The following is a 25971-nucleotide window of genomic DNA, read 5'->3' on the forward strand; positions in this document are numbered from 1 at the left end:
TTTTTTGTATATACGTTTACAAATATGTATAGATAAAAATTCTATTTTTTTATTTTCTTCCGAGAAATTTCATTTTAAATCTGAATAATAGTTGGAATTTTCATTTTAGTTATAGAATGCAATTCAAAGTGAAATACATAAATTTGCTCAAACTTCCTGGTTTTAAATTAAGCATAGTCCATGAATAAACTATATTAAATAAAGTTTAATAAATATTGTTTAATTTAACATATAAATAATAAAGTAATAAATATCTAGTTACTTCCTAAAAAAAATTATAGCCAAATATTTATATTAAATAATAAATATAAATATATTTTATATCGAAATGTTTATATATTAAATATAAATATATTATAAATAAAAACTTCGATCTATTTCAAACGCATTAAGATCACGAATAAAGTAAACGAGTAAGTGATTACAAAACAATTTTATTTATTTAAAACAACTTTAACTTAAATCTTACATAATTCTATTAAATTTAAAATTTATTTTAATACTTGGAAATCTAAATGAGTGTTTATTAAAATTAGGATTTTACTAGTTCTTTCTTATCTTATAAAAGAATAAGTGATGATTATATATAATCCAAATAGGTCGTACATATATGATAGCAAATGTTTTCCAATATAAAGCTTATTACAGAGAATTATAATTAATTAGGCAGATGTTTTAAAAAATAAATAAAAAAGCAACACTATTCTTAGCAGTGTCAAAACAATTATTTCTCTATTTTCGCGGTAGATACGTTCGTAAAACTGCTTAATCAAAACATAAAAAATGTATTAAAACGATGGAGTAATTTATGTACACGCACGTTTCTAGTAAACGAGCAAAATCTCAGTGACACGCGTGCACTTTAAAAACACTGTGTATGGGCAGTGGAAGAGGTTCCAGATGTAGGGCAGGTGAAAGAAGTAGGAGTAAGGCCTTAATCCATGCGTTTTTACATTGCCACGCTAAACGTGTGTAAGCAAATATTTTTGATTTGGAGTACTTAAAAAAAATGTTTTTTCACATAAATTAAAGGATAAGTGTATTAGGAATTAAATTTACATGTCTTTACATTTATTTGTGTGTTTGTAATAAATTATTAATATTTTTTATTTTTTATATATAAAATAAATTACAATTTCAATTAGGAATAATTAGAGATAAAAACTTATAATTTGTTAATATAATTTTTATATATAACGATTTTAGTTGTATTTTATATTTTTTATTTAAAAAAATCAATTTTTATTGCTAATTTAAAAAGTTGTATACACTTATTCGTCTATTCGTTATGAGCCACAATATTTGCTTTCTTCCAGCACCGTGGTGACCCTTACTTTTCTTTTTGATGATTAGTTGTATAAGACCGTAATTTGCTCCTTGGAGAAAATGTCCCAAGTGTGACACCTTTCTGATTTTAATGGTGTTTAACAACTTCTTTTTTTTTATTTTTACCCTTTCTAGAACAATCAAGTTGCTGACCATGTGCGTCTAATAAATTCGGAGGATTCCCATGTGAATTCACATTGTAAACGCCCCTATTGTCTCCATGGTGTTCACTGTTCTTTTAAATATAAAACAATACACTTGTGGTTATAATTTAAGAAAAAAAAATTAAAAACCTTTTACAATTTCAGCGTAATAAAAATACAAAAAAAATATATATCAGTTTGTCAAGTATGAAAACTCATTTTCAGAACGATATAAGACCTCTACTGGAGTACCTTAAGGATCCAACTTGGGTACATTGCTGTTTCTATTGTTCATTAATGATAAAAATAGCAATAAATCGTTTATTTTTTTATTATATGCGGATAACTTTTTCAAGTGGGATAAGTCGATTTTGGATTTCCTCGACTTGCAGGAGGATCTCAATTCTTTATAGAGGTGGGCTTGTTATAAACGATTGCCTTTCAGTATAAGAAAATGTCATATTTTCAAGGTCGTCGATACCGACGGAATATTTCTACTATCTCAGCGGATATATTCTAGACAGGTCTTCTTTTACTAAGGATTTAAGTGTGACTTTCAAAAAACACAGGAAATTTGCCCTGCACATTGCAGAGACTTACAGAAAATCGTAAAAAATGCTTGGTTTTATCTCAAGAAATGTGCGTTACTTCAGGAATATCTACTGCGTAATCTTTATGATGCTATAGTTTGCAGCATACTATAAACTGTCTCAAATATATGAATTTCAGGTGTAATGATTCTATGTAATGAATTGAAGCTAGAAAAGTACAGCGTAAATTCTTTTGATATTTATACTTGAAGGAATACGGGTATTATCCGTTCCTGTTTCTCAGTGCTTTTATTTTGGGTTTGACGTTTCTTTGTCAATTAAACACTTTTATAAATTGCTTAAAGGCATAGAAGACAACCCATTGGTGCTTGAGCAGCTCCAAATGTGCACTCTGGAGGGTGGTTATAGTTCTCGATTGCGTCCATTGTTCTTACCTGTAAAGTCTAGAACTGAAGCACTTGCGAACTCTTCTCTGGCAAAGGCCGTCCTCTGCTTAATGGGGTTTGGATTCAATTCGTATGGTACAATGCACACCTGTTAAGGTGATTTGTGTTTGTCCTTTTATCTTGTTTTCATGTTTTTAGTTATATATGAATGAGTGTATTCATATATGTATTTGTATGTATGTATATTTATATATTAGTATGTATTTTTAAATTATAATATATTTTATACTTTTGGTCAATGTGACGCATCCTGTTAAGTCACGATGGTCTTAATTTTAATAAATAAATAAAAAATAAATTTTGATATAGTAAGTGTAGTCTGGTAGGTGTCACGCAGTGCGCTGTGAATTTCTATAATTGTTTCAAGCTTACCGTGTACATCCTGATAGTGCCGTGGCGCATACCGCACCGGTGGGCTTAAGCCGTAAGACTTGCGGGTACCAATCTCGGCCAGGAGGAATAAAATATTTTTAAATAACCTTTATAGCCACATTGTCGGTTTATTTTCACGGCGATGTTTCTTCGGAAACCGCCACTTTGAGTGGTGCTTAAACGCCACCGTGCTCGCTGATAATGCAGCCATTCCCCGCTGGAGAATGTGGCCATAGATCATATTCAGCGGTCGGAGGGATATATGGTAGTATAGGGTTGGGGCGCACTATGTGCCGAATGATATATGGCAAACGGGAAATTAGAACGCGGCACACACTGTGTAGCAGTAACTAGCACGCAAACCAAAAGTGCTATTTAATAGGCGCCGAGGACAAATAAATTTCGCAGCTCGCACACGTTCGCGCCCCTTTTGGATCTTCGCACTTACGCACATATCACCTGTGTATTATTGGATTGTTATAATTGTGCTACGTTGAGCGCGTGATACTGTATACGACGAGAGTTGGAATTAGAGATCTCGAATGTACAGGTTGGCTCGATACAAATCGAACGATATTATATAGGTTGATATTCTGCGAAATTAAATATTTATACATTTTTCCAATTTTACATCAAACTTGCGTAATATCATTTCTAAATTAAATGATAATTAGGTGCATGCAACAAATTTTGTTTATTGTGTCCTTTGTATGTGTAACACTAGTTCATTGCCGCAAAATATTGTCGTTAAATTGGGATTTATAGTTCTGACACAAATAACGAAAGAATCTGACTGAAAAACAACCGGCATACTGTCTCCATGGGAGCAGGTAGTACAACTTCATATTATTAAACAGTTACTCTAATGATTCCAATTCCATCATAATTCATTTAAATTAGTTAAAAAATCAAGGTAAACATTCGTTTGAAACGTTCACTTGACAACCACTTTGCTTTCAACTTCAAATACAAAAGAGTTCAGCTCTAACTGTCATTGCTGAATCAACACAGACGTCAATCTTTGAAGTCATTTTCACTTCAACCGTCCGATCGCAAAGAGTTCATCTTTATTGTCAAAGAGTTTACTTAAATTTTGAGATGATTTAAAGCTAATGACGATATAACACAATAAAAATTCAAGATACAGTACGTATTTATGGATATTATTTTTATTACAAAGATTTTACGGTCGTATTTCAAATTTCACATCTTTTTTAACCTTTGAATTAAACATTAACGAATGTAATAATCACTGTTTTAAATTTATCTTATTGCGAAATGCATACATCTATAATAATCTAATATTTATCTAATTGAGAATTGCATATATATAAACCCACAATGGAACTGTTGTTGTATGTTTTAAATCAGAGGTTAATATGTATGAGGGGTAGCAAAAACGTACCCTGAGGGTCACACCGAGTCGACCGCTTATCACTTTGATGAAAACAAGTTTTGTCGTGTTTCAATTAGTCCTATAATGAATTTGTGTATATATAAATATTACCTATTACTTAAGTAAATACTATATAAATAAAATTTATTGGAATTGGTTATTCATTTTTATTTATTATTTTAATAATTTATTTAGGTTTATATAGCTAATTTTTACAATAAACAAACTAAACTTATAAATAATACATATCATGAACATTAACAATATATTTCCCAATTGATGAAGGTGTTTTTTCAATTCATTAAACTATTCCCCTGGCCGTACTCCTTTTATTATACCTAACTGTTCTTAAATTGTCTCTATTTATCGTATTACATATTTCTTATAAAATACCTATATAAATACTCCGGCAACATATTATTTTATAACTTATATATAAATACTAAAACATTTATCTTCAACATTTCTTGAACATGTAACCATTCCAATTTATCAATCACAATTTTCTACAACAAGTACATTTATTTTTATTTAAAACTACTCTCATTGGCCGATTTTTTAATTATTACAACATCATTTTATCTAATTTATTAAATATATTAGATGTTGTTGCACACTACTTAAAATGGGGCAATATAATACTTTTTATATTTTTTATTATGGAGAATATACCTATTTTCTACTATTTTTCTTTATAAATATTACAATTTTTTTAATAAAATTTACAATGCTTAAATATTTTTTTGTCTACAATTACACCTGAATATTTCATATTATCTTTAATTATTTTTATATTATTGTGCAACATATTTTAATAATTAATACACACATATTAAATTTATCATTCAGTTATAATACAACATTTTTCATCCATATTTATATCATATATGATTTATTACTTTTGTATTGTAATTTTTACGTAAATATATAAATATTATTGATATATAAATATAAATATTATTATATTAACTTTTTATTATTCCTATGAAAAAACTGACAAGGTATATTTGTCTACAGTTTAAATAAAAATATAATATATATAAGCAACTGCTTTTATAGGGCTTTTAATGGTGTTTTTGGTCGATTCGGCGTACCTCCTCTAAGTGGCTTGGCTAAACTTTTGATTATATTTTTAATAAAAATTTTATTTCAATATAATAATTCATTTTACAAACGTACCATTATATATGATACGTGTAACTGGTTTATATTTTTTTATGTTTACAATATTGTTATTAGCTACAATATAAAATAAAACATTAATAAATAAAATTTTGAGGTGAAATACAAAAAACTTTTCATTTTAAGTAAAAGTTGAATTAAGTGCTAATTTTAGTATATTTATCAATGGATCGACAACCATTAAAATGTGTTCTTCAGTCTCATAACCAATATTCGATACATGAGATTAGTGGATTGGTGTGGTTTCAAAAAAATATTTTTATAGTATTTTTTTGCTATAAAAATGTCCATGTTCTTTTCTTGTTGGTATTTAAATACAAATATGAAGTTATTAAATTGATAAAAAAAATTCTAATTACGTATTATTTTGGACGATTTGTATTTCAGTCTTGTATATTAAACTGTAAGGTCTTATTCTTAAAACTTGCGTTAATTTACTGTGTCCAAAATGATTATCCATAAAGAAACAAGACAATAGCGTAAATGATGGACCACATAAAGACCCTCGTTACGACCAGAAAAAAACACATAAATAACATGCAAGTGTTCTTACTGTAAATATTCTTCGCCATTGATACAATATTAATTTGTTGCGAAACGGTCTCGCATATAATACATCATCGGATCCACAAGATTTCCGTTGCAGTATACGACCTTGGACAATGCCCATCAAGCAAATTTCGATTTTTAAAGGCGTATACCTAATTTGCTTTTTTAAGAAACAAGTTCATATATTGGCTGGATGATCGCTGCATGATTGTGATTGGTTAGCAAGTCTTGCTATGACACAAAAACTGGCATAATTTAGTGGTTCATTATTTTTATTATCAAACATCAATATTGATTAAGTTTTATTGTAATGTGTATACGTATTTTTTTATTTTTTTTTTGATTTTTCATAGCAGAAAGCTGCTTACAAAATAAATATATACAGATATTTTTCAATTATTTTTACCATATTTTAATGTCTTATGTTAAAATTATTAGCGCTACTGTAATTTAATGGTATTAAGAATGAGCTGTAGTACTTTGAACATAATAATAAATGGCGTTTGCTAAATTAACTTTACGAGCAGTTCTGTTTCACAATTAAAATTAACTTGTATACCGCCAGACCAGCTCTTTCAATTTAAGCCGTGGTAACGAAAGAAACGTAGGAAAATATTTCAAGGATTAAGTTTGGTTAATTAACGCAATTTCTCATTGAATTAATTATTGGATTTAAAATATAATTTCAACATTAACTTTATATAAATTCAACTGATTCAATTAATACTACTAAATAATGCTAAACTGAATCTCAAGATGAATCACTAAATTAGTTCAATCTAAACAACATTTTTTTTTAATATATTTTAATAAATTCACCGCTAGCATATCAGATCAGATAATAAATTCAGGAATACTTGTTTCAGGCCTTAAAGAATAGAGCACGGAAGCAGCGTGCGGCCCGCAAGCAGCCACTCCCCGGGGAAGTCGGAGCCGGTTCAGTAATTGAAAATGTTGCTCAGACAAGAAGATTGGCGGAGACTACCTTGGGACCAGGAACCAGGAAGCCAGAGGAAGAAAGACCGACCAACACTGCATCTGGAAGCAACGAAGAAGACGACGACGGCGGAGAAAGGTAGAGGAATAATAAAATAAATACATAATTTAATATACACATGCCACCGGCAATTCATAAATACTTTATACCACGAAAGTCTAGAACCTTCAACTAATCTAGACATTATATCAAACACAACGCTTAATCAGTTCTAGAAACTAGTTTTCATATTGCAATAGCTTTCATACTCGACTTCGCCAGCTTTACTTCTGATTTTTTATATCTATTTATTTAATCAGTCATTAAAATGAATTTTTTTATCTGCCAGCATATACAGATGTAAATGATTCACTACTCGTGACTTTGCGACTTAAAATTAATCATGAAAAAAGCTTTCACCTCTCAAAGCAATTACAGTCACATTACGCAACTGTCTTGCGACTTATATATTGCCATTAGAAAGGAATAGTTAATTATGAATTAAAATTACTTACTAAGAATCAATAGGTTTGTTCAATCTTGCATACATCTTGCCTTTAAGTGTGATAATCGTGGTCAAATTTCAATTTCATATAGATTTTTATTTATTATTTTCATACAAATTTTCAATTACATACTGCAGATATGTTAAATGCCTGCAAAACCAATCGCATCACATTGACCAAATTTTCTGTATCTAAATGTATGTAGCATCATTATAGAGCTACTAACTATAAGTTAGTTTTGCTGCAAGAACTGTAAAGATGAACAATACAATACAAAAAATATTACACATAGAAAAGACTATAGCGATTTAATTAAGTTTTTAAATGTTTTTCTATAGTAATTCAGATAGATTCAGAAATAAAAACTGAACTATGGTATTATAAGTAAACATGTTTTATTTATTCATTATTGTATCAATAAAGCGAAATAAACTTTCTGCTATTAATATCTCTTAAATATAGAAATTATTTACGCATTTTTTCTCAGTGGTTCGCTTTGTATTGTATTATTTTTTCACTGTTATTTTGTTGTAGGTTATTTGATACTATTAAAAAAAGTTATTGAAAAAATATATCAGGCAAAGTAATAAACTCGTTATTAAATCTAATCGATACATCCACTTCTTAGTTTAAACAAAATTATTTTATAATTTAATGAAGCATATAAACCAAATTAAATTTTATGATTGTAAAAATTTAATATTATTCTATATTCTAGATTATTAATATGTATCGATACTTATATATGACGATGAAAAATAGCCTTAAAGATATAATGAATCAATGTAATATTTATTTTTGTTATTAATTTACAATATAAATAACTACTTAGAATGTCCACATGTCTTATATTATGCCTGTATTTCATATATTGCCGGTAACACATATAATAAATAATATTATCTAGAATAGGAATAAGCTTCGTATTGGGAGCTTTATTTATTCCGCTCGCGTTGGATTGGTTCTTATCGGCGAAGCTTTGAAAGATTTGTAGTGATGTTGGGTATTAGATCATAGAGATAGCATCGTGCTTTTGTATCATTCTTTTTGTTTGCAAAACCTTCAACTTTTGTGACACAAGTGGAGAGAAAGGGTCACACGGACTCCGTGTACATACATATGTGGTAACATCCTGGAATAATATGCTCTTTATATGTTTAAATATTTTTTTGCTACAAATACATCACGTTTTATATTCGAAAAAACGCGCTGGTCTTGAATATATTATTATGTCTTACTGTAGTTGCGTTCATACAGACAAGTAGGTTATAAATAGTTATAATTAGGTATAAATATCATATAGTTTTATATTGCAGTAATTACCTTTTTTTGTTTATATACAACATTTCTCTGTTATGATACCATATTACAATTTTTTACAACAGTGATCCAATAATTTTATTGAAATGTATTAAAAATATAATTATTGTTTACAATTTTAATATTGCGAAATAGACGTAAAACTAAAAATAATGGCATAAAATTTTTCAGATCTTATTTTCCGTGAAGTTTATTTTATCACCTTGGTAAAAACTAAAAAATATACTGAAAAAGTATTTAAAGGCGTTTCATTTCGATAATTAATCAGTTATTAGAGTCATTTATAATATAATACTTAAGCCCGTTACGCTCTTGATACATGATTTTACAATTTCTACTATACTATTTCTAATATATTAAATAAATTAAATTATATTACATTCGTGGCAAAAATATTTGCTATTAGTGCGTTTAATCGTAAATTGTTTTATTATTTTTATCACTTTTATTCATATGTACCATTTACTGGAGGTAAATTGTACATAAGAATGAAAGTGATTTCATAAAAGACACTCTCAAGGGGAAGCAGATACGCGCGGCAGTTACAGTAAAAATAATTCTACTTTATCTCTAATCTTAACCAGTTTTCAGTGCCGTTCACTTAAAGAGTTTTGCGACTACCGAAAAAAAATAAAATAATAAAAATTCACGCACGGAACGAATGTAATATGGAAAAAATAAAAAAAATCTATCCAACCTTTGTCTCTGCCACATCCGAGCGTATAAACTCCATATTGAATTCGGCCCAGTTATAATGCTTTTTAATAAAAATGTCATGCTTAAGTTGCCCCCCGTTAACCCGCGGGAGTTTACACATATGCGGGTGGTGGCAATGGCTGGTTAGGGGTTGAATCGTAATAATCATGCATTTATATATGTACGGATATGGGAAATTTCATATTTTCGGATGACAAGGGTCCGAATGTGAGATTCCTGTCGACAGGGAGAAAAGCCCGGATTCCGTCGAAGGGTGTAAAATTATTTGCGGTCGTATTGTTCTTTTGCTTGTATGTGTTTCGCATAGGGCTAAAAGCGCGAGGGAAGAAAATGTTTTACAAGGTGGCGCAAAAAAAAACAGAAAGAAATTTGGAATGCTTATATTTTGGTAACTTTCAGCACTACATGTTAGTAAATAGATACATGCATATATATTTTTTATTTACTACAATTTAGTTCAATAAAGTAATAAAGGATTTTTATTTGAATTCGAAGCTAAATGAATGTCATATTATTCGAGTTAGGGGGTAATATTTAATTAATTTTACATTAATTGAGAAATTTTCGTAGTATTCATAACTGTTTGCGTCCGTAGTCTCAACGCGTTAATTCCGAACCAGTAGATGCAAAGAAAGGACATAAGTTGAGTCAGCTCAAGAGCTTTTAAATTTCATATGCCTTGAACCCCAAAGTGTGAATGTTAGTAGAAGAAGTCTCTGAAAGTCTTTGACTTCTACATTAAGTGTTTTGTTTTTCGACCCTTTTTGGTAGGACTATTAAAAACAAAAGGTTGACAAATTTCTTTTAAACAAATTGCCGATAGTCGTATGCGCAGATTACAAACATCCGTTTCAAGGACAATCCTGAATGCACGCATTATTTTTTCTTGATACGACCAGTATGTTCTATTATCTTTGATTCATGCCGTATTCTTAGAAAAATAATCTGGCAAGTTTTTATGGTGGCGTCTTATTTTAACCAAGAGACCATTCTTAGATGGTTAAAATGCTTTATCGTATAATTGAACTATTTTTAATATATTTTTACTTAATTCATATAAAATTCTACACAAACGCTAAAATAATTATCTAAATTTTAAATATTGTTTACCTGTTTAAAAATATTGACTGACGTACCTGAAGATTTTATTGCTGTTTTTATTTTATAAAATCAGACACTATATATAAAATTCCCCTACTCAATAACAAATAATTAGCAAACAAATTAAAATAAATATTGAAAATTTTTTACTATAAACATATATTTACAAAAAGTTTTAGTAAATTATTAAAAAATATTTGTTGTACATTAGTATTTAAAATATATTTATTTTTAAGCCATGCTGTATTTACAATCTCAACGGGTTCATTCCTGCTTCGTATTATATCCGTAACAAATTTAATGCAACATAATCTTAGCACATTATTTCTATAAATATTTGAAACACAGAAGAACATTTATATTTTTGATTAACAATAATCTTAATTAGTTCAAATTAGTTTAATTCTAGTAATTTAATTATTTGTTTAAACTTAATAAGTACTTAAATATTCATATATAAAATATATTTTTGAAAAACTCAATGTCAAAGAAATACCATAGCAGCTACCATTTTCCAGGAACCCGTACCCTTAAACCTTTTATCAATGTAATGACTCGGAAGTAATTTTGACTATTCACGAAGAAAAAATTCCATAACTTCGATAACTTAAACAGACGACTTTTGAAAGGCGCCTTTCATATTATATCGCTTCACGCATAATAAGGTAACATTTTCTTACACACATAAGCATATTTTATCAAGAAAATTATCGTATTAAATGAATATATCGTGTGGTAAAAAAACAAAAAAAATCTAAAAAGTGTTGAAAAAAATCCATACGTAAATATTAAGGACTAAATTTATTTTAAGTAAAAACCATTTATTAAATCCATAGCAAAGTTATGGCAAAAATCAAAAAGCTTTATTTAAAAAAATGTTTTTCTGAGAAATAATTTAGTCAGTATAACAAAAATATACTGAATACACTTTTTTTATGATTTATAGTAAAAGTGTCACTTTTTTTTAAAACGTTATTTGTGGTAACATATAAAACATATTTGATGTTTAACTTTATGTGTGTATAGTTAGCTATTTTAATTTTAGTCGTTCTTTAATTTTTTTAAAACGTATTTTGTGATAACATATTAAGACTATTTGATATTTAACTTTACATTCAAAAATAAATACAAGTAATATGTATTTTTTTAAATGGCGTAGAGCTTTCTGAAGTTTTTTTAAAAAGCTTCCGAGTACCGCTTTATTTTCGGAAAGAAATAAAACATCGTATGCGATTAAATCCCGTTTTGTTATATTTGAGGACTAGGCTAAATATTTTTTTCTTATGTCGCATTACCTGAAGTTCCCTTCGACTATCGGCGAAAGCTCGAAGATGAGAAATGGAAAAATGGGAAAATTCCAATATATCAAATTCTGGGGATGGGGGCAGCAATAGGTAGAAACTTTCGCCCGTGAGATTGGGTTCTTCTGCGATAGAGTGAATTCGGTCAATTGGGCTTCTGATTGTGCTCTCTGGTAGTGAATGAATCAAATTTGGACGGTAGGAAAATAAAGTATTTTTTTAATTAAATTTTCTTAGGAGTCGGGTTGAGTCGGAGAGCTCTGATTCCTTGAACCGTAATAAAAATAATTAACGTCGTTTGTTAACGGTAAAGAATAATTGACTAGTTAAACATAAGCTCACAGATGTTGCTAATAGAATAACTAGAAATCTATATATTGGCTTAAAAAAAGACAACATCAGACTACTATAATACATTTCTTAAAAAAGCATAAATATAAAAATTAATCTATAATATAAACTAATTAGTGTATATTTTTATATTTGTGTGAGTAACTTTTTTAAAGATCGTACACGTAGTAATGTATTTACAATTCCTAATCATTATAAAGTTAACAAATTATAAAAGCAATACACTTAAGCTCGTTAACTTTTAATCTTAAAAAAAGCGCATTATAAAGGTGACTGTAGTTAATCTATTTTTTTTAATTTCAGCTTTTTAACCTTATTAAATAATGCTTAACGACCTTTATATCTTTAAAATATTTTAAATAAATATTTATTAAAAATAAAACAATAAAAAACTATTTTACATATTTTTGTGGTAAAGCTAATTATTTTATTTTTACTCTGAACTTTATAACAAAAAATACATAAAAATTAACAAATTATTTTTTCGAAGGATTACCTTTCCTAAATACTATAAACATATATTTAAATAACATATTTAAAATAAACTTATTTATTAAAAAAAGCTTTATTAGGTTTAAAGAAAGTTCACTTTTAATATTTTAAAATCATTTATAATTAAAAATGTGTAATTTAATATCACTAATATCCGATTTTCACTTAAAACTCGACGTCTAATTATTTCTTGCAACGAAAAATGGAAAAACTTAACACAAAACAGGAGGGAAAATTAGAGCGGATTTCATTTCGTTTAATTTACTCCGCAGTACGAGATATTTTATATATAAGGTAGATGGAGAGAGCGAAAATAAGGTGTGTTTCTTGCTTTAAGCGAAAATGTGGCTTCCGTTAAAATTGAAAAGTCCAGCTTTTGCAATTAAAATGAAAATAATAAAGTGTAGCCGGGAAAGCTCTGTGACGGATGTGTCTTTTTATAGTTGGGATGCTGAGTCGTAAAACTGCGGCATCCTCAATTAGAAGTATGATCTCGTGGGATCCTTCTCTAATTGATTAATTAGGACTAAGTTCTTCGTATCCAACCGTCATCCGACCTAAGAGAACAAATCCCGACCACTATTATGTTATGTTACGTGTGGAATAAATTTAAATGTTATTAAAACGTTAATATGTAGTTCTTATTTATTTAACATGAATTTACATCGTTGTTTTATTACATTTGAGCATTAATAAACATGCTAATTGAAAGTTTGTTAAATGTTGAACTTTACTAATCTAGTCTGCTTTATATGCGTTTGACAAACTGCTTATAACAAAATTTATTTATATAAAATATGAATGATAAAATCATTCTATCAAGGAAGTAAAAGCTTGAAAATGCTAAGACAGAACTCTTTATTTGCCGCACGATAGTAATTTGCTAGGGCGCGTATATCGACAAAAATCTAAATCGTAATAAAATGTTTACCCAAGAAGGGATATAAAAATCAGGAATATTAATTTAAGAGATTGACAATATTTTGGAGTATTTAGCCTAAACGTAAACATAGAAATATTAGACTTTTCTGCAATAAAAGGAGACGAAATTAAATTTAGGAACTATAGATAGATTATATGAATAAGCCGGGCATAAAATATTTTTAAAAAATCATCTTTTTGAGAAAAACTAAAATTATAGATATTCGGTTTTTGCCCAAATTGATTGACAATAGATTCGATTTTAATATATTATAAGGTAGCACAAAATGATATTATTGTACTGCCCTTAAATGTACTTTGATTTTAGCTTTATTATTTTAATGGCTTAATAACGTAGATATTATTATTATTTAGTTTTAAAAATTTAAAAAAATTTCAAACTCACTTTACTATTTTAAAAATCTTTTACTTTTTTTATGTATTTTGCAGATAGTATTTATGAATAACATAGATTTTTCATTCGACTTATTAATACATACTTATTTAAAAAAAATCATATAGAAATAATTATAAAGCTGTGTGTTACATCTTGCTGATACCAAATACCATGTGTATTATTCTAAGTAAAAAAATATATAAGTACGTATGTCTTTGATTTTTTATCAATGCTATGTTGTACACCTTGAATAATTTTCTAGATACCTGTTTTTATTGTCTTATTAAAGTATTTCACTTTAATAACTTTTTAAAATCAATATGCAACGAGCAATTTATTATCTTTTACGCATTTTATCTGTCATAATTTTTTTAAATTTATTTTGAAAGCTACAATTATAAAGTGACGATTAAATTATATTTGACAATGAAAAAATGATCTGATATTTAAATAGTAAAGTAACTTTTATGCCACATTGTATATTATGCAGGCGCGTACGGTGAGATACATTCCTTTTCACTCGCTTGCGTGTTAAGTGACGAGGGTGAGTGAGAGATAGAGGCGTGCGGAACGCATGTAACGCACGCCTTAGTCTTTCACTCAATCTTGTCACTTGAAAAGAAAAGAATACCACCTGATATTATGACAGAACTTGATCCGGATGATATTATTAACACTAAACAAGACCGAATGTTAAATTTAAATTCGTCGACGATGTCGAAAAACTCATCAAATTAAATAAATATCGATGAAAGATTTAAGCTTAACAATCACTACTAATTGGTATATCACTGATTTTTAACGCAATCACAAAGTTCTATTTTATTAACAAAATTCTGTTACATAATACATATAAATATAATATTATTTGTAGTATAATTTGCGAGCAAAAGAAGTAATTATTAAACGTTAATCATTATATTATATTTATTTCCATTAACAAGTTATTTTATGTAGCGTATTGAACGTAACAAATAGTAATCCCAGATAATATGATTGATTTCGCTTTGACCAAGATTCAAACTCAATTTTCCCTCATATTAATTTAGGACCTCACATACTACACACATATACATTTCTAAGGGCCAAATTAATGGACTGCCTTCGCAAACGTGTCGCTACAATACCCGCATCATACATCCTTCTATATACATACGAATATTATAACACGAGAGTGTTACTTATGTACATATTCACGTACTTTTAAATTCATCCTCTGTGCGTAGGAGTAGTCTTATCGTTTAAGCATATATTTCACTTTTGGAGCGTTTTCTCCTAAATAATATATTTCGTACGGTCGCACTTCATTAGAATATATGTATGTGGCGTAACGTTTTCCGTGCATGAGAGAATATCTCATTCTTTCTGTTACGTTTTATTCTTTATTGCAGATCTCCAGATGGGGATGTGGACGACTGCCACGTAATAACCAACGACAAGACCATAGAGTTCAACTTGACTACGGTGGTCGAAGAGGCCGGAAAGTATGAACAGAAAATTATTAGAAAAGTAGATGAAACATAGATGCGCTAATAACTGCACAAAAGTCGTTCATGTTTTAGTTCTAAAATATGGTGGTAAACATTTTTTAACTCTTTGATTGCTAAACAACGATATATCGTTGTTTGTCATTATATAAAATAAATGCTAATAAAGATCGCCGTTGAATTCATGATGCTCGAAAAATTAATAAATGTATGAACTTCTTTTTAAATTAAAAAAATAATTTATTTAAATTAATTTAATTAAGAACCCATAAATAAATTTAAAAAAATTAAAACACCGTTGCATCCAAATGGTTAGTTTGTCTGAGACAGGCATTAAATCTATTTTTTTGTTAAAGATCATAGAAAATATTTTTGAACTACGTTTCTTCTAGTTTTTTCTAAGATAATAATAATTAAGATTATTTATTTTAGAATTTTCTTAAATATGGTATATCCATAATTCTCGATGATTTTTAGCAAACCATGAAGATAGTATAAGGGGCTATATTTATTTATTTATTCAACAATTTTGCTTATTTTTTTTGTTATATATCTATAAAAAAATAGTTGTTCCAAATCTAAAACTATATTAAGTGATATATTTTAAAATATTGATCTAAATCGGTAAAGCAGCAGGGAGCAAGGTTTCAAAAATATGGTGGATGCTTGATACCAACGCAAATAATTTTGCTTGAAAAACCATTATTTTTTTATGTTACAACATGTTGTCATGGTAATAGACAACTCTCCTTATATTTTTACTTTTTTAAAGTTTTATTTGAAAAGCACAAAATATTTAATATTTTTTAATTTATTAAATTTATATTTTATATATTAAATTTTAATATTTAGTAAAAAATGTGCATAATGTTTTTTTATCATCTTATCTGCGTGACTCATAGAGACAATATCTTGCTTAATCTTAAAATATGTATATAATTTGTGAGATGTTAGTAATTTTACTAGTTTAGTAGATAACAGTTTTATTAATTTTATGATTAAGTCCATCGTTATGGCAAAACTGATTTTTATTTTTTCAATTGCCTTTTGTATCTTGCTCGTTATCCAATGCATCTGTTTAATGGCCAAATGATTTTGACGGAACACAAAATAATGTGTAAGAGTTATATTTTTTTTTAACTATAGGTATTTTAAGGAAAAGTGTGTTAAGGAAAAAATATTTAAACAGCTTTTAACAAACTGGTAGCAGTTAAATTGATCTGTAAGATGTTAAAACTTCTGTATGTTTGCCTGGTTTTGGATCCATACGAACACTTTTACAGTCTTTCATAGCAAAGATATGTGATTTAGGCCAAATGCTGCGTTTATGTTCTGTGTATTTTTTTTTTTAATTTGATCAAGTCGTATCCAAAAGTTTTCTTTGGATTAATTTAATTGATAACCGTTTTCTTAACTTTTATACACAAAAAGTTGTAAAGTAGTGTGATTGTTTAATTGTATGGGGCATTGAATTTATATAATTTTAATCAAATATATTAGAAAAAATACGCAAAATAAGTAAGTCAATTACCAAATCCTCGACGACTTAAAAAATACGATTTTATTTAAAACTTGTACCACTTTTCATCACGAGCAAAATTTATATCATTATTCCTAGAATTTGGCAAACGAATTACTATTGAAGTTTCAACAAGCTCGAGTCCGGAGATAATTGAAAAGGTCAATTATATTATTATTCAGTCCATTGAAAATTTATTGAGTCGCACGGATAACGATGAATTATGACATCCGCCTTTGGGATGTTCATAATATTATATAATACAACTTTCCTGAAATTCGCTTTAAAACGCGCAGCAGAAACTCGACTGAATACTTTTTTATTTTATTCGGTAACAAATAAAAAAGCGTCCGAAAACTTTACAGCCGATCATAGGTTGTTAGCAATTCGTCTTAACGATTTAATTATCGGAACCTTAGCTAAGCAAACGGCCTCGCAGCGTTTCTAATTGTCAATAATGGAAACGGCTTAAGCGCTTTGAGTACGCCTACGCCAGCCTTGAGCGAAGGGGTTGAGGAAAATCCTAAAGGAAGGGGAGATTTTCCTCTCAAAAGAAAGTAAAAAGGGACCTTAAATTTTTAAGTCTGTTCACTTATCGCCGGATGGCCGTAACACTGTTTCGAAATCATAAAAATGTTGTTTTTTCTGCTATCCCGCCTCGTTTCCTCCTTATCTACGATCTGCCTTTTGGTATGGAGTGTTTTTTTTTGTGTGCTTGCTCGCTTTTCTTTACCCTTGCTCAGTTGTAAATTCTCAAAGTGGCACTATTTCTTTTGCGGATACATAAAACTTTCTAATTTATCGGAACTGTGAATTCCCACCATGTTAAGTGCTTTAACTCATTTAAAATATAAAATATGTATTACTTTTCTCCGAAAATATATTTAAAACCGCATTCGTGAATTAAAAAATATATATAAGAATATATAAACTTTCTTGAAAAATCTTTGTACTAATATTTGCATTTTTAAAGCAACACTTATATAACACCACGATAACCAGGAGAGCTTTTGCGTAGAAGTTTACGATAACTGTGTTAGAGTGAGGTGCTGAAACTTTTTATGCATTGCATTAAATGTGTATTTTCAATAAATAATATAGCAATTTTATAAAGTTTGTGCTTTCTTATTATTTTATTATTCAGAATGGCCCATAAAATAACATTTTATTAACACTCCTTAAAAAATAAAATTAATTACAAGATATAAAAATATATAAAGCAGAAGATCATTGTAGACATATTCAGGAAAGCCATGTATATACTTTTTTATATATGTATAAAATGTGTAGGTAATAATAATAATTTCTTATTTTTTTTCTTCATCAAGTGTAATACGTTTCAAAATAGAACATTACAAAAAAGGAGCAATAATAAAAATTGTTAATGAGGGGTAAAAATAATATATTATTGATTAAAAATTATTTTATTAAAAAAAATATTTTTTAACAACTTCTAAATATATTTGTTTATTTAATTAACATTTTCATTTAATTAATTATTATAAAATAGTGTTAAAGCTAAAAATTGTTTCTCTGTTGTATAAACTGTTTATTTTACTATAATAAAAAACACAATTGTATTATTATTATTAATACATATTTGTTATTAAAATGTGTTAAAAAATAAATATAATCGCAGAAGTTGACTAATCTTATAACATTATTTTTACTCTATATATATTCTGTGCGATTATAAATTGAAAATTGCTATACCCTAATAGCATTATCATAAACTTTTTTTTGGGGTCTAAAAAATAATAATTCCTAGTTTTTAAATATTTAAAATCAATGTGTATTTTTTAATGATTTCAATATATTTTTATAAATAATTATCAGCTGATTTCACTTTATTAGAAGTTTTGTAGCGGGACGTCACTCTCCACTACCCGCTCCCAACCGATGAGCGAAGTCTCTTGCTCATGCTTTCACTAATTACTGCAATTAAAAACATTAACAGCATTAGAACAACTTGATTTTTTGATGATATGAATTTTTAAGTATTAGGCATATACTCAAAACATTATAGTAATAGAAATATTTTATCTTAAATTTAGTTACTTACAAACGTAAATATTTGTATATAATATATATATGTGCATCCTACTAAGATTAATTAATATTGCTTATTCTATACAACAACAGTTTGAGTAATAAAAAAATTTAAGCTTTATAAAGCTTATTAGGCGCTATATTTAAACTAAGATGTAACTCATTTATTCCTGCTTTAGTGCGAGAGTAAGATAGATCTTGATTGTTAATTACTAGTGAATTGGAAGTTAGGGTTAACACCTCATTGTATTGTACGTTTCATTACGTATGTATGTTTTAAACCAGCTAGTGTTTTATAATGTGATTTATTTTAACTGTACAGTGAGAGATTAATATAGTTGTTAAAAAATGAATGATAAGGATAGTCTTGGCGTGATTTTTAATTTACGAGAAAAAAATTCAAGTGTGAATTAATTTAAAAAATTAAATGTTTTACACCTCTGGCTAACGTGCCACCACTAACCGATTGTGTAAGTAGATTATGGACTTGGTAGTGCTATGCCACATGGAATAAATATCCACGCGAGCTCTCGTCGTCACTTTTCGTGTTCTCTTTGTTGACGCTTCGCAAACTGAATGCTCCGCGTTTAAATCTACAGATTTGCAAAAAATATCACGCTTCGATAAATTTATAAGACGTTCATATTATACAAACTTAATATTATTAAAATTCTCGACGAAACAGCGGACGTTTCGCAGTCAAACTGCGATGAGAAACTTTTCGATTCGCACCACCGCCTATGTACAATGGGAAGCACCGAGGATTTTCAGAAAATTTTCGTGCTATATAAGGATACCTTATGTAGGTAAACATACTTGTTTTATTTTTATCTATTTACTATTCCCGGTATTGCCGCAGGTATTTCTCAGAGACCGACACAAAACGGCTTTTAGCGAAGATTTGTAACGTCTTTTCGATGCGCTGAATGCAATTGTCCAATAAAGAATGTGCTTCTTTAAAGTCGTGAAGGAAAACTCACCTATATCTGTATATGATCTTATCTGTGACACAAATACAATTTTCGACTTCCTATCGACAATTTATACAACTGTTTTTTTGTGCTAAAATACTATTTTTTTAACAATTAATAATTTATATATTTAAAAACTATTCAGTATTACTTTTAAAATTAACGCATTAATAATACATTGTGCATTTATTTAACCTTTAGAGTGAATCTTTTATATTGCATTTAAATTAATATTATTGAAGGAGCTTTTGTAATAATAATTACTCTTCGAACTAATTACTCAAGTCCAATATAGTATTACGTATCCACTCTAAATACACACTAACCGCAATATTGCAAGATTAATCTAATTATTTGTATTGATTACCACTCGAGTCTATGAGCACTCTAACACGCAAAGTGGCCAACTAATCAGTTGATTAAGCGCCTAATTATATGACACTCCTAAAGATCCACACACACACAAATTTACATTGAAATGATTGTTTTCTGGTTATGAACAGTGTTATGGTCAACCTGGCGTCACCTGCGCCCCATAACGACGCAAATGGAAACAATGATTCCGGTTATGCGCCTTCGAATTTGGAGGAACCGATTAAAGAACAAGCATCTTCTGGTCCCAACAGCCCCCACGTGATCGTCAACAAGCTGCAACAACAGCAGCATCTATCTCAGCTGTCGCAAAGTCAACAATCGACGCCGACCAACGTCACCCAAAACCAGAATAAAGATAGTGGAGTCACCTTTTCGAAGAGTTCCGTTAAGACGTATACAGCTAAGAACGGATCCACCGGGTCACCCAGGAAAGAGAAAGTACCTTTAAGGTAGTATGATCTATTTTTAAACATTATTTTATTTCTTAAGATTGCTCTGAATTCTAAATATGCCAATAGGACGGCGTCTACGATCGTCAGGTGTGCCGAAGAACTTACTAGGTTGGGTTCCGGTAACTCTAAGAAGGAAAGAAAAGCGACGACCGCTTCGAGGTTCACGATTTATAAAGTGAATAAAGCTAGTAAGAAAAAGAGGGAAAAGTCTTCGGCGAAAAAGGAGAGAAAAGCGACCAAAACGCTGGCGATCGTTTTAGGTGAGCTATAACTATGTTTGAATAATTATTTTTTATATTTTTTATTTTTAATGAAAAAAATATAATTAATTAAGACCTTACTTTAACTTTTATTGTATATTGTTATACAGCAATTTTTATTTCATAATTAAATATTTTCGTACAGTTTTTTAAACCATGAATCACTAATAGTTATTTGAAATGTAAAGAAGAATCCTAAAACGTAAGTATTTTGTAGTATTTTTGGAACAAAAACATTGCAGAGTAATGTTTTATTTTTAAACTCAATAAATAAGCCGTAATTTTGAAAGCGGTGCAAGTCCATTTTGTTTAAAAAAATAGTTAATGCTAATTTTCATTGGAAATTATTTTAAAATTTCTGTTTTTAATCAATTTACAATCATATCTGTGAATAACAGTGTAAATTTTATACTAGTAAATTATTTTTGTCAATGATGTTAATTGTTTGTTGATTTTGAAAGTCATGTAAGTACACTCAAAATAAAACCATTTTAATTAAATTCAAAAACGTGCTATGTTAGTGTGTTTTCAAAGTTACCAAGAAACAAATTTTTTTTTTCAGTCTTACAGACTAAGTAAAATGTACTAAAATGTTATTCTTGAGAAAAATTGTCATAAGAATTTCTTTAAATATTTTTCGGAATTTTCTAGTTGCCATGAAAAAGCGGTGAGCCGTAGATCTGATGGATGGATTTATAGCACACCAAATGCTTAAAAAGTTTTTTTCTTACGGTCGGTGCGTCAATTTAAATTAAATTATCTTTTTGAATCGATGTGCCTTTGATTTGTTAATGCACGCTGATAGATTTCAAATTAAATTTACATTGATATTAAAAAAGCAATAGCACAATTACCTTTTAAAAAACATATAGTTCAATTGATACCATATTAAAATATGCATAATTCCCTCCCAAATATAATATATTTAATATACGTATAATGCAAAAAATCAATTTATTTATTTAAAATAATAATAATAAGTATAATGGGTGAATTTATGCCACTCTAATTGCGTAATAATATATTTTGTTCTCACGATCGGTGCGACAATTCCAAAAAAACTTTATAACTGCTCTGCTCTGGACTTGATGATACACGCTAATGGATTTTAAATGACATTGTCATTGAAATCAAGAGAAATAAAAAACCACAAATACCTTCTGAGAAACTCATTATTCCACATACTATTTTTTGATCTATTAATTATTGATAATATTTATCAATTGTTCATAGGTATTACTTTTTAAAATTATAATATATTTAATTTATATTTATAAAATCAATTAAAAATTGTTTTTGTAATTTATTTAGGTGTTTTTCTTTTCTGCTGGGTTCCGTTCTTTACGTGCAACATAATGGACGCCATGTGCACAAAGCTCAACTGGGACTGCAATCCAGGAGTCACAGCTTTCATCCTCACTACTTGGCTCGGCTACATGAACAGCTTCGTAAACCCCGTCATTTACACCATATTCAACCCTGAGTTTAGAAAGGCGTTCAAGAAACTGATGCACATGGGCACTTAGCCAATAGAATACATGGTCGTGTTCACCCAGTAAATTACAAAGTGTTAATAGTGACAAGATCCTCAAGACAAAACTGCAACAGTTATACATAATTAATATACATAAATAATTATATTAATAAATAGTTATATAAATATGAATAAAAATATAAATAAAAGTGAATGCGACCTGCTTCTAAACGTGTATATATTAAACATGTGTAAATACCACACGAATGATAATAATTGAAAAATAAATAATATTGCAATAAATAAGTATCGGTTGTGAGTGTGTTAAAACGGCGTGAAAGTAATATATAAAGTTAAATTTTGGGGAACTGTAACCAATTTTGTTGAATATGTATCATTAAATTGAGAAAATGTATCAATAAATCATGAAAGACGTTATAGTGATATGTTTATAAAATTATATTGTAGATCTCATATACTTTGTTTTTGTATAGTATCATCATATATCCCATCCCGTATACACAGGGTGAGCTTAGATATTAAACGACTAGAAGTATTACAAAGCTTTAAAATAAATATTATTTAATATGGAAAAATAATACAAAAAAAATGTATAAATACACATATGCTTCTTCTGTTATCGATTATTATATACTTATATATATTATATAATATATAAAAATCAATTAAGTAGAGAGAATATATTATATGTATGTTTTAATCAATGGGTATTTTTTTTCTGTGATAGAACGCTTGAAACAGTATAAAATACTTGTTAGAAAGTTGCATATTTTTATTAAATAAATCATAGAGATTATCGTTAACTTATATGCTTGATCATTCTAGTCAATAATCATACAGGAGTCAATATACCAAATGACAAATAAATTTTCACATACTGATACTGCCTAGAAAAAAAAAACATTTTTACAAAGTGAAATTCAATTCCTATTTTTCAATGACAAAAATAATGTTATAGGAATAAAAATGCTTAAAGACAAGCTGCACAAAATAAACTTGTTTCATACACATTATAAAGGGCTTGAATTTAACTTTATTTTAGTGATTTTTTTTTATTGCATGTGATCTTGGCATAAAAAAAGTATTTATATGCATATGTTTTTAAAGATTTTGCTATTAAATATGTTTATATATTTTTTTTAAATAGTTGTATTTTTCATATATCATATGAACTTTGACTCACAGTTTTTTTTTAATTAAAGTGTGATGTTACATATCAACAAATAAAACTTTAAGCGCTACAATTTTACAACATATCCATGTAATATTTTTATACGAATTTGATTTTTCTTATTGATTGTAAAAATTAACATCTTTATGACACTATTTTAGAATTACTTATTAACATATACATTTATTACTGAAAAGCTTTATAAATAGCTTATTTGTCATACAATGTCAAATAATATTTCTTTACATACTTTTCTCTTGAAAAGCTCTTTTTAAAGCAATTGAGCATTAATATCAAAATGATAATGTTATAGTAAAAAATCATTCAAGCCCTTTCTCAAATTGTATATTTAAATTTACAATATAGTGGACATGACAGCATCTTTTAAATGCACCACAAATATATCTTGATTAATTATATAAAAGTGGCCCACGTTATGTAACTCTTTATGGCATTAACTGTACGCATGATATCAGTATTCGAAAAGTTATTTCTTATGCCACCCTGTACACTTGATTTTTTCCAATAGATTACTTTATATATTCATATGCTTTACTATTTGTATAATATGCGAATAGTATTTTTCTTAAAATCGTTGATTTATGTTATTCGCAACTTCTTTGCTCAACATATTTTTGTGTTATTGGAAAAAGCATGCTTCACTGCACCACTTGACACTGTGCCAACATATTTCTGATCTACACTTTCAAGAGTATACATAACATACTATAGCTGCATGAATAAGCGATTGTGCCAGGCGGCAGTAGTTACGGCTAGTAGCAATTACAAATCAAAGCCTTTTAGAAAAGTTAACGTACACCGAAAGGCAATCTAATAAAGGGTTAGAGGGTTTATATTCAAGCGCCAATTATGCCATAAAATGGTGGTCGTAAAATTTTATTGCTTAAAAAACAAAGGCAAATCCGTGACCCAATTAATCGAAAATCGCATCAGACGACCTTAACTGTCACAAAGCTCAAATTTCAATGGTACTTAACCTATCTATTCGCTATTAGATTCAGTGAACTAAATTTGATCAGATTTGATCATAAAATCTTAAAATTGGGCCATTATTAAATAGATAGACATATCATACGATAAATAATACTTTATTCATATTCGTGACAATATTAATAAGTGTTAGAACAGTTGCGGTATATACATAAATATATTTTAAAGGGTCTTAAGAAGTTACAATATAAATAGATTGTATTAAAATGAATTTAATAGAGAGTATGCGTTTTAAAATAACGATGTTAGAACAATCATGTATTCAATATCTATATAAGATTTTGAGCTATAAAAGCTGTAACGTCTTATTTTTTTTATTCAAATTCTTAGGGACAATCAAACCCAATTTGATATTTTCTATGTTAAACTTTGTTTTGTCGTTGACCAATTGTTGAGTTTATATAAAACGCTTTCATAACTTCACTATGCCACTGTACCATATACACACTTTTACATTAAGAGCTTTTATATCAAGACTTGTTGAATATTATACAAATATGCAGAACCATACCAATATTAATTATTGACATAGTTCTGCATATCACTGAATCTCAAATATTATGTATAAAATTGTAGAATAAATGTGCGTAAATTGTAGCGTTATCTGTAATATTATTATTGTATATACAATGCTTTTAAATTTGTATTTATAAAATGAAATTCTTCTGTAAATAAATCTATGTCACGGTCAGAGACCGAAATAACGTTATAATTATGTTTGAAGTCAAGAGTTTCAATATAAAAAATCTTAACGAAAAATTGTGGACTAAAATATTATATAAAAATATATGTGAATTATATATATATATATACTACATATAACATCGTCCTCAAATTTTCATTTAGAATTTTTATATTAAAACTTAAAAAACAATGTAAAATTATCTCCGCTGTTTATAAAAAATGTTACTTCTTATAATACGTTTTTTTTTATTATATCCCTATAGAAATAATACGTAATTAAAATAAAACTAGCAGTATATTTAAGATAAGATTCGAATTAACCGCATATAAATTTACTTTTGTTATACTTAAATTGCATAAATAATTTGATCGGAAGGTGGTTCCTTAGAAAAAGTATACAAACATGACCTTGTTTGGCGTCAAAACATAGCAATTTATTATTTTGAAATA

General features: G+C 28.2%; 1 protein-coding gene across 1 annotated transcript in view; it reads left to right on the forward strand.

Moving 5' to 3' along the window:
• The window catches only part of Dop2R (dopamine D2-like receptor), a 398237-nt gene extending 374411 nt beyond the window's left edge, over positions 1-23826 (forward strand). Inside the window, exons 5-9 of the mRNA XM_088205250.1 lie at positions 6832-7040; positions 15439-15531; positions 20577-20897; positions 20967-21160; positions 22472-23826. Of these exons, the coding sequence (XP_088061376.1) occupies positions 6832-7040; positions 15439-15531; positions 20577-20897; positions 20967-21160; positions 22472-22686 (1032 nt within the window). The 3' untranslated portion in view covers positions 22687-23826. The remainder of the gene's footprint in view (positions 1-6831; positions 7041-15438; positions 15532-20576; positions 20898-20966; positions 21161-22471) is intronic.
• Positions 23827-25971: the final 2145 nt, after the last annotated feature.

This window comes from Plectrocnemia conspersa, unplaced genomic scaffold, assembly GCF_051122295.1.
Source record: "Plectrocnemia conspersa isolate PC_06_02 unplaced genomic scaffold, ASM5112229v1 ptg000002l, whole genome shotgun sequence".
Classification (NCBI taxonomy): Eukaryota; Metazoa; Arthropoda; class Insecta; order Trichoptera; family Polycentropodidae; genus Plectrocnemia; species Plectrocnemia conspersa.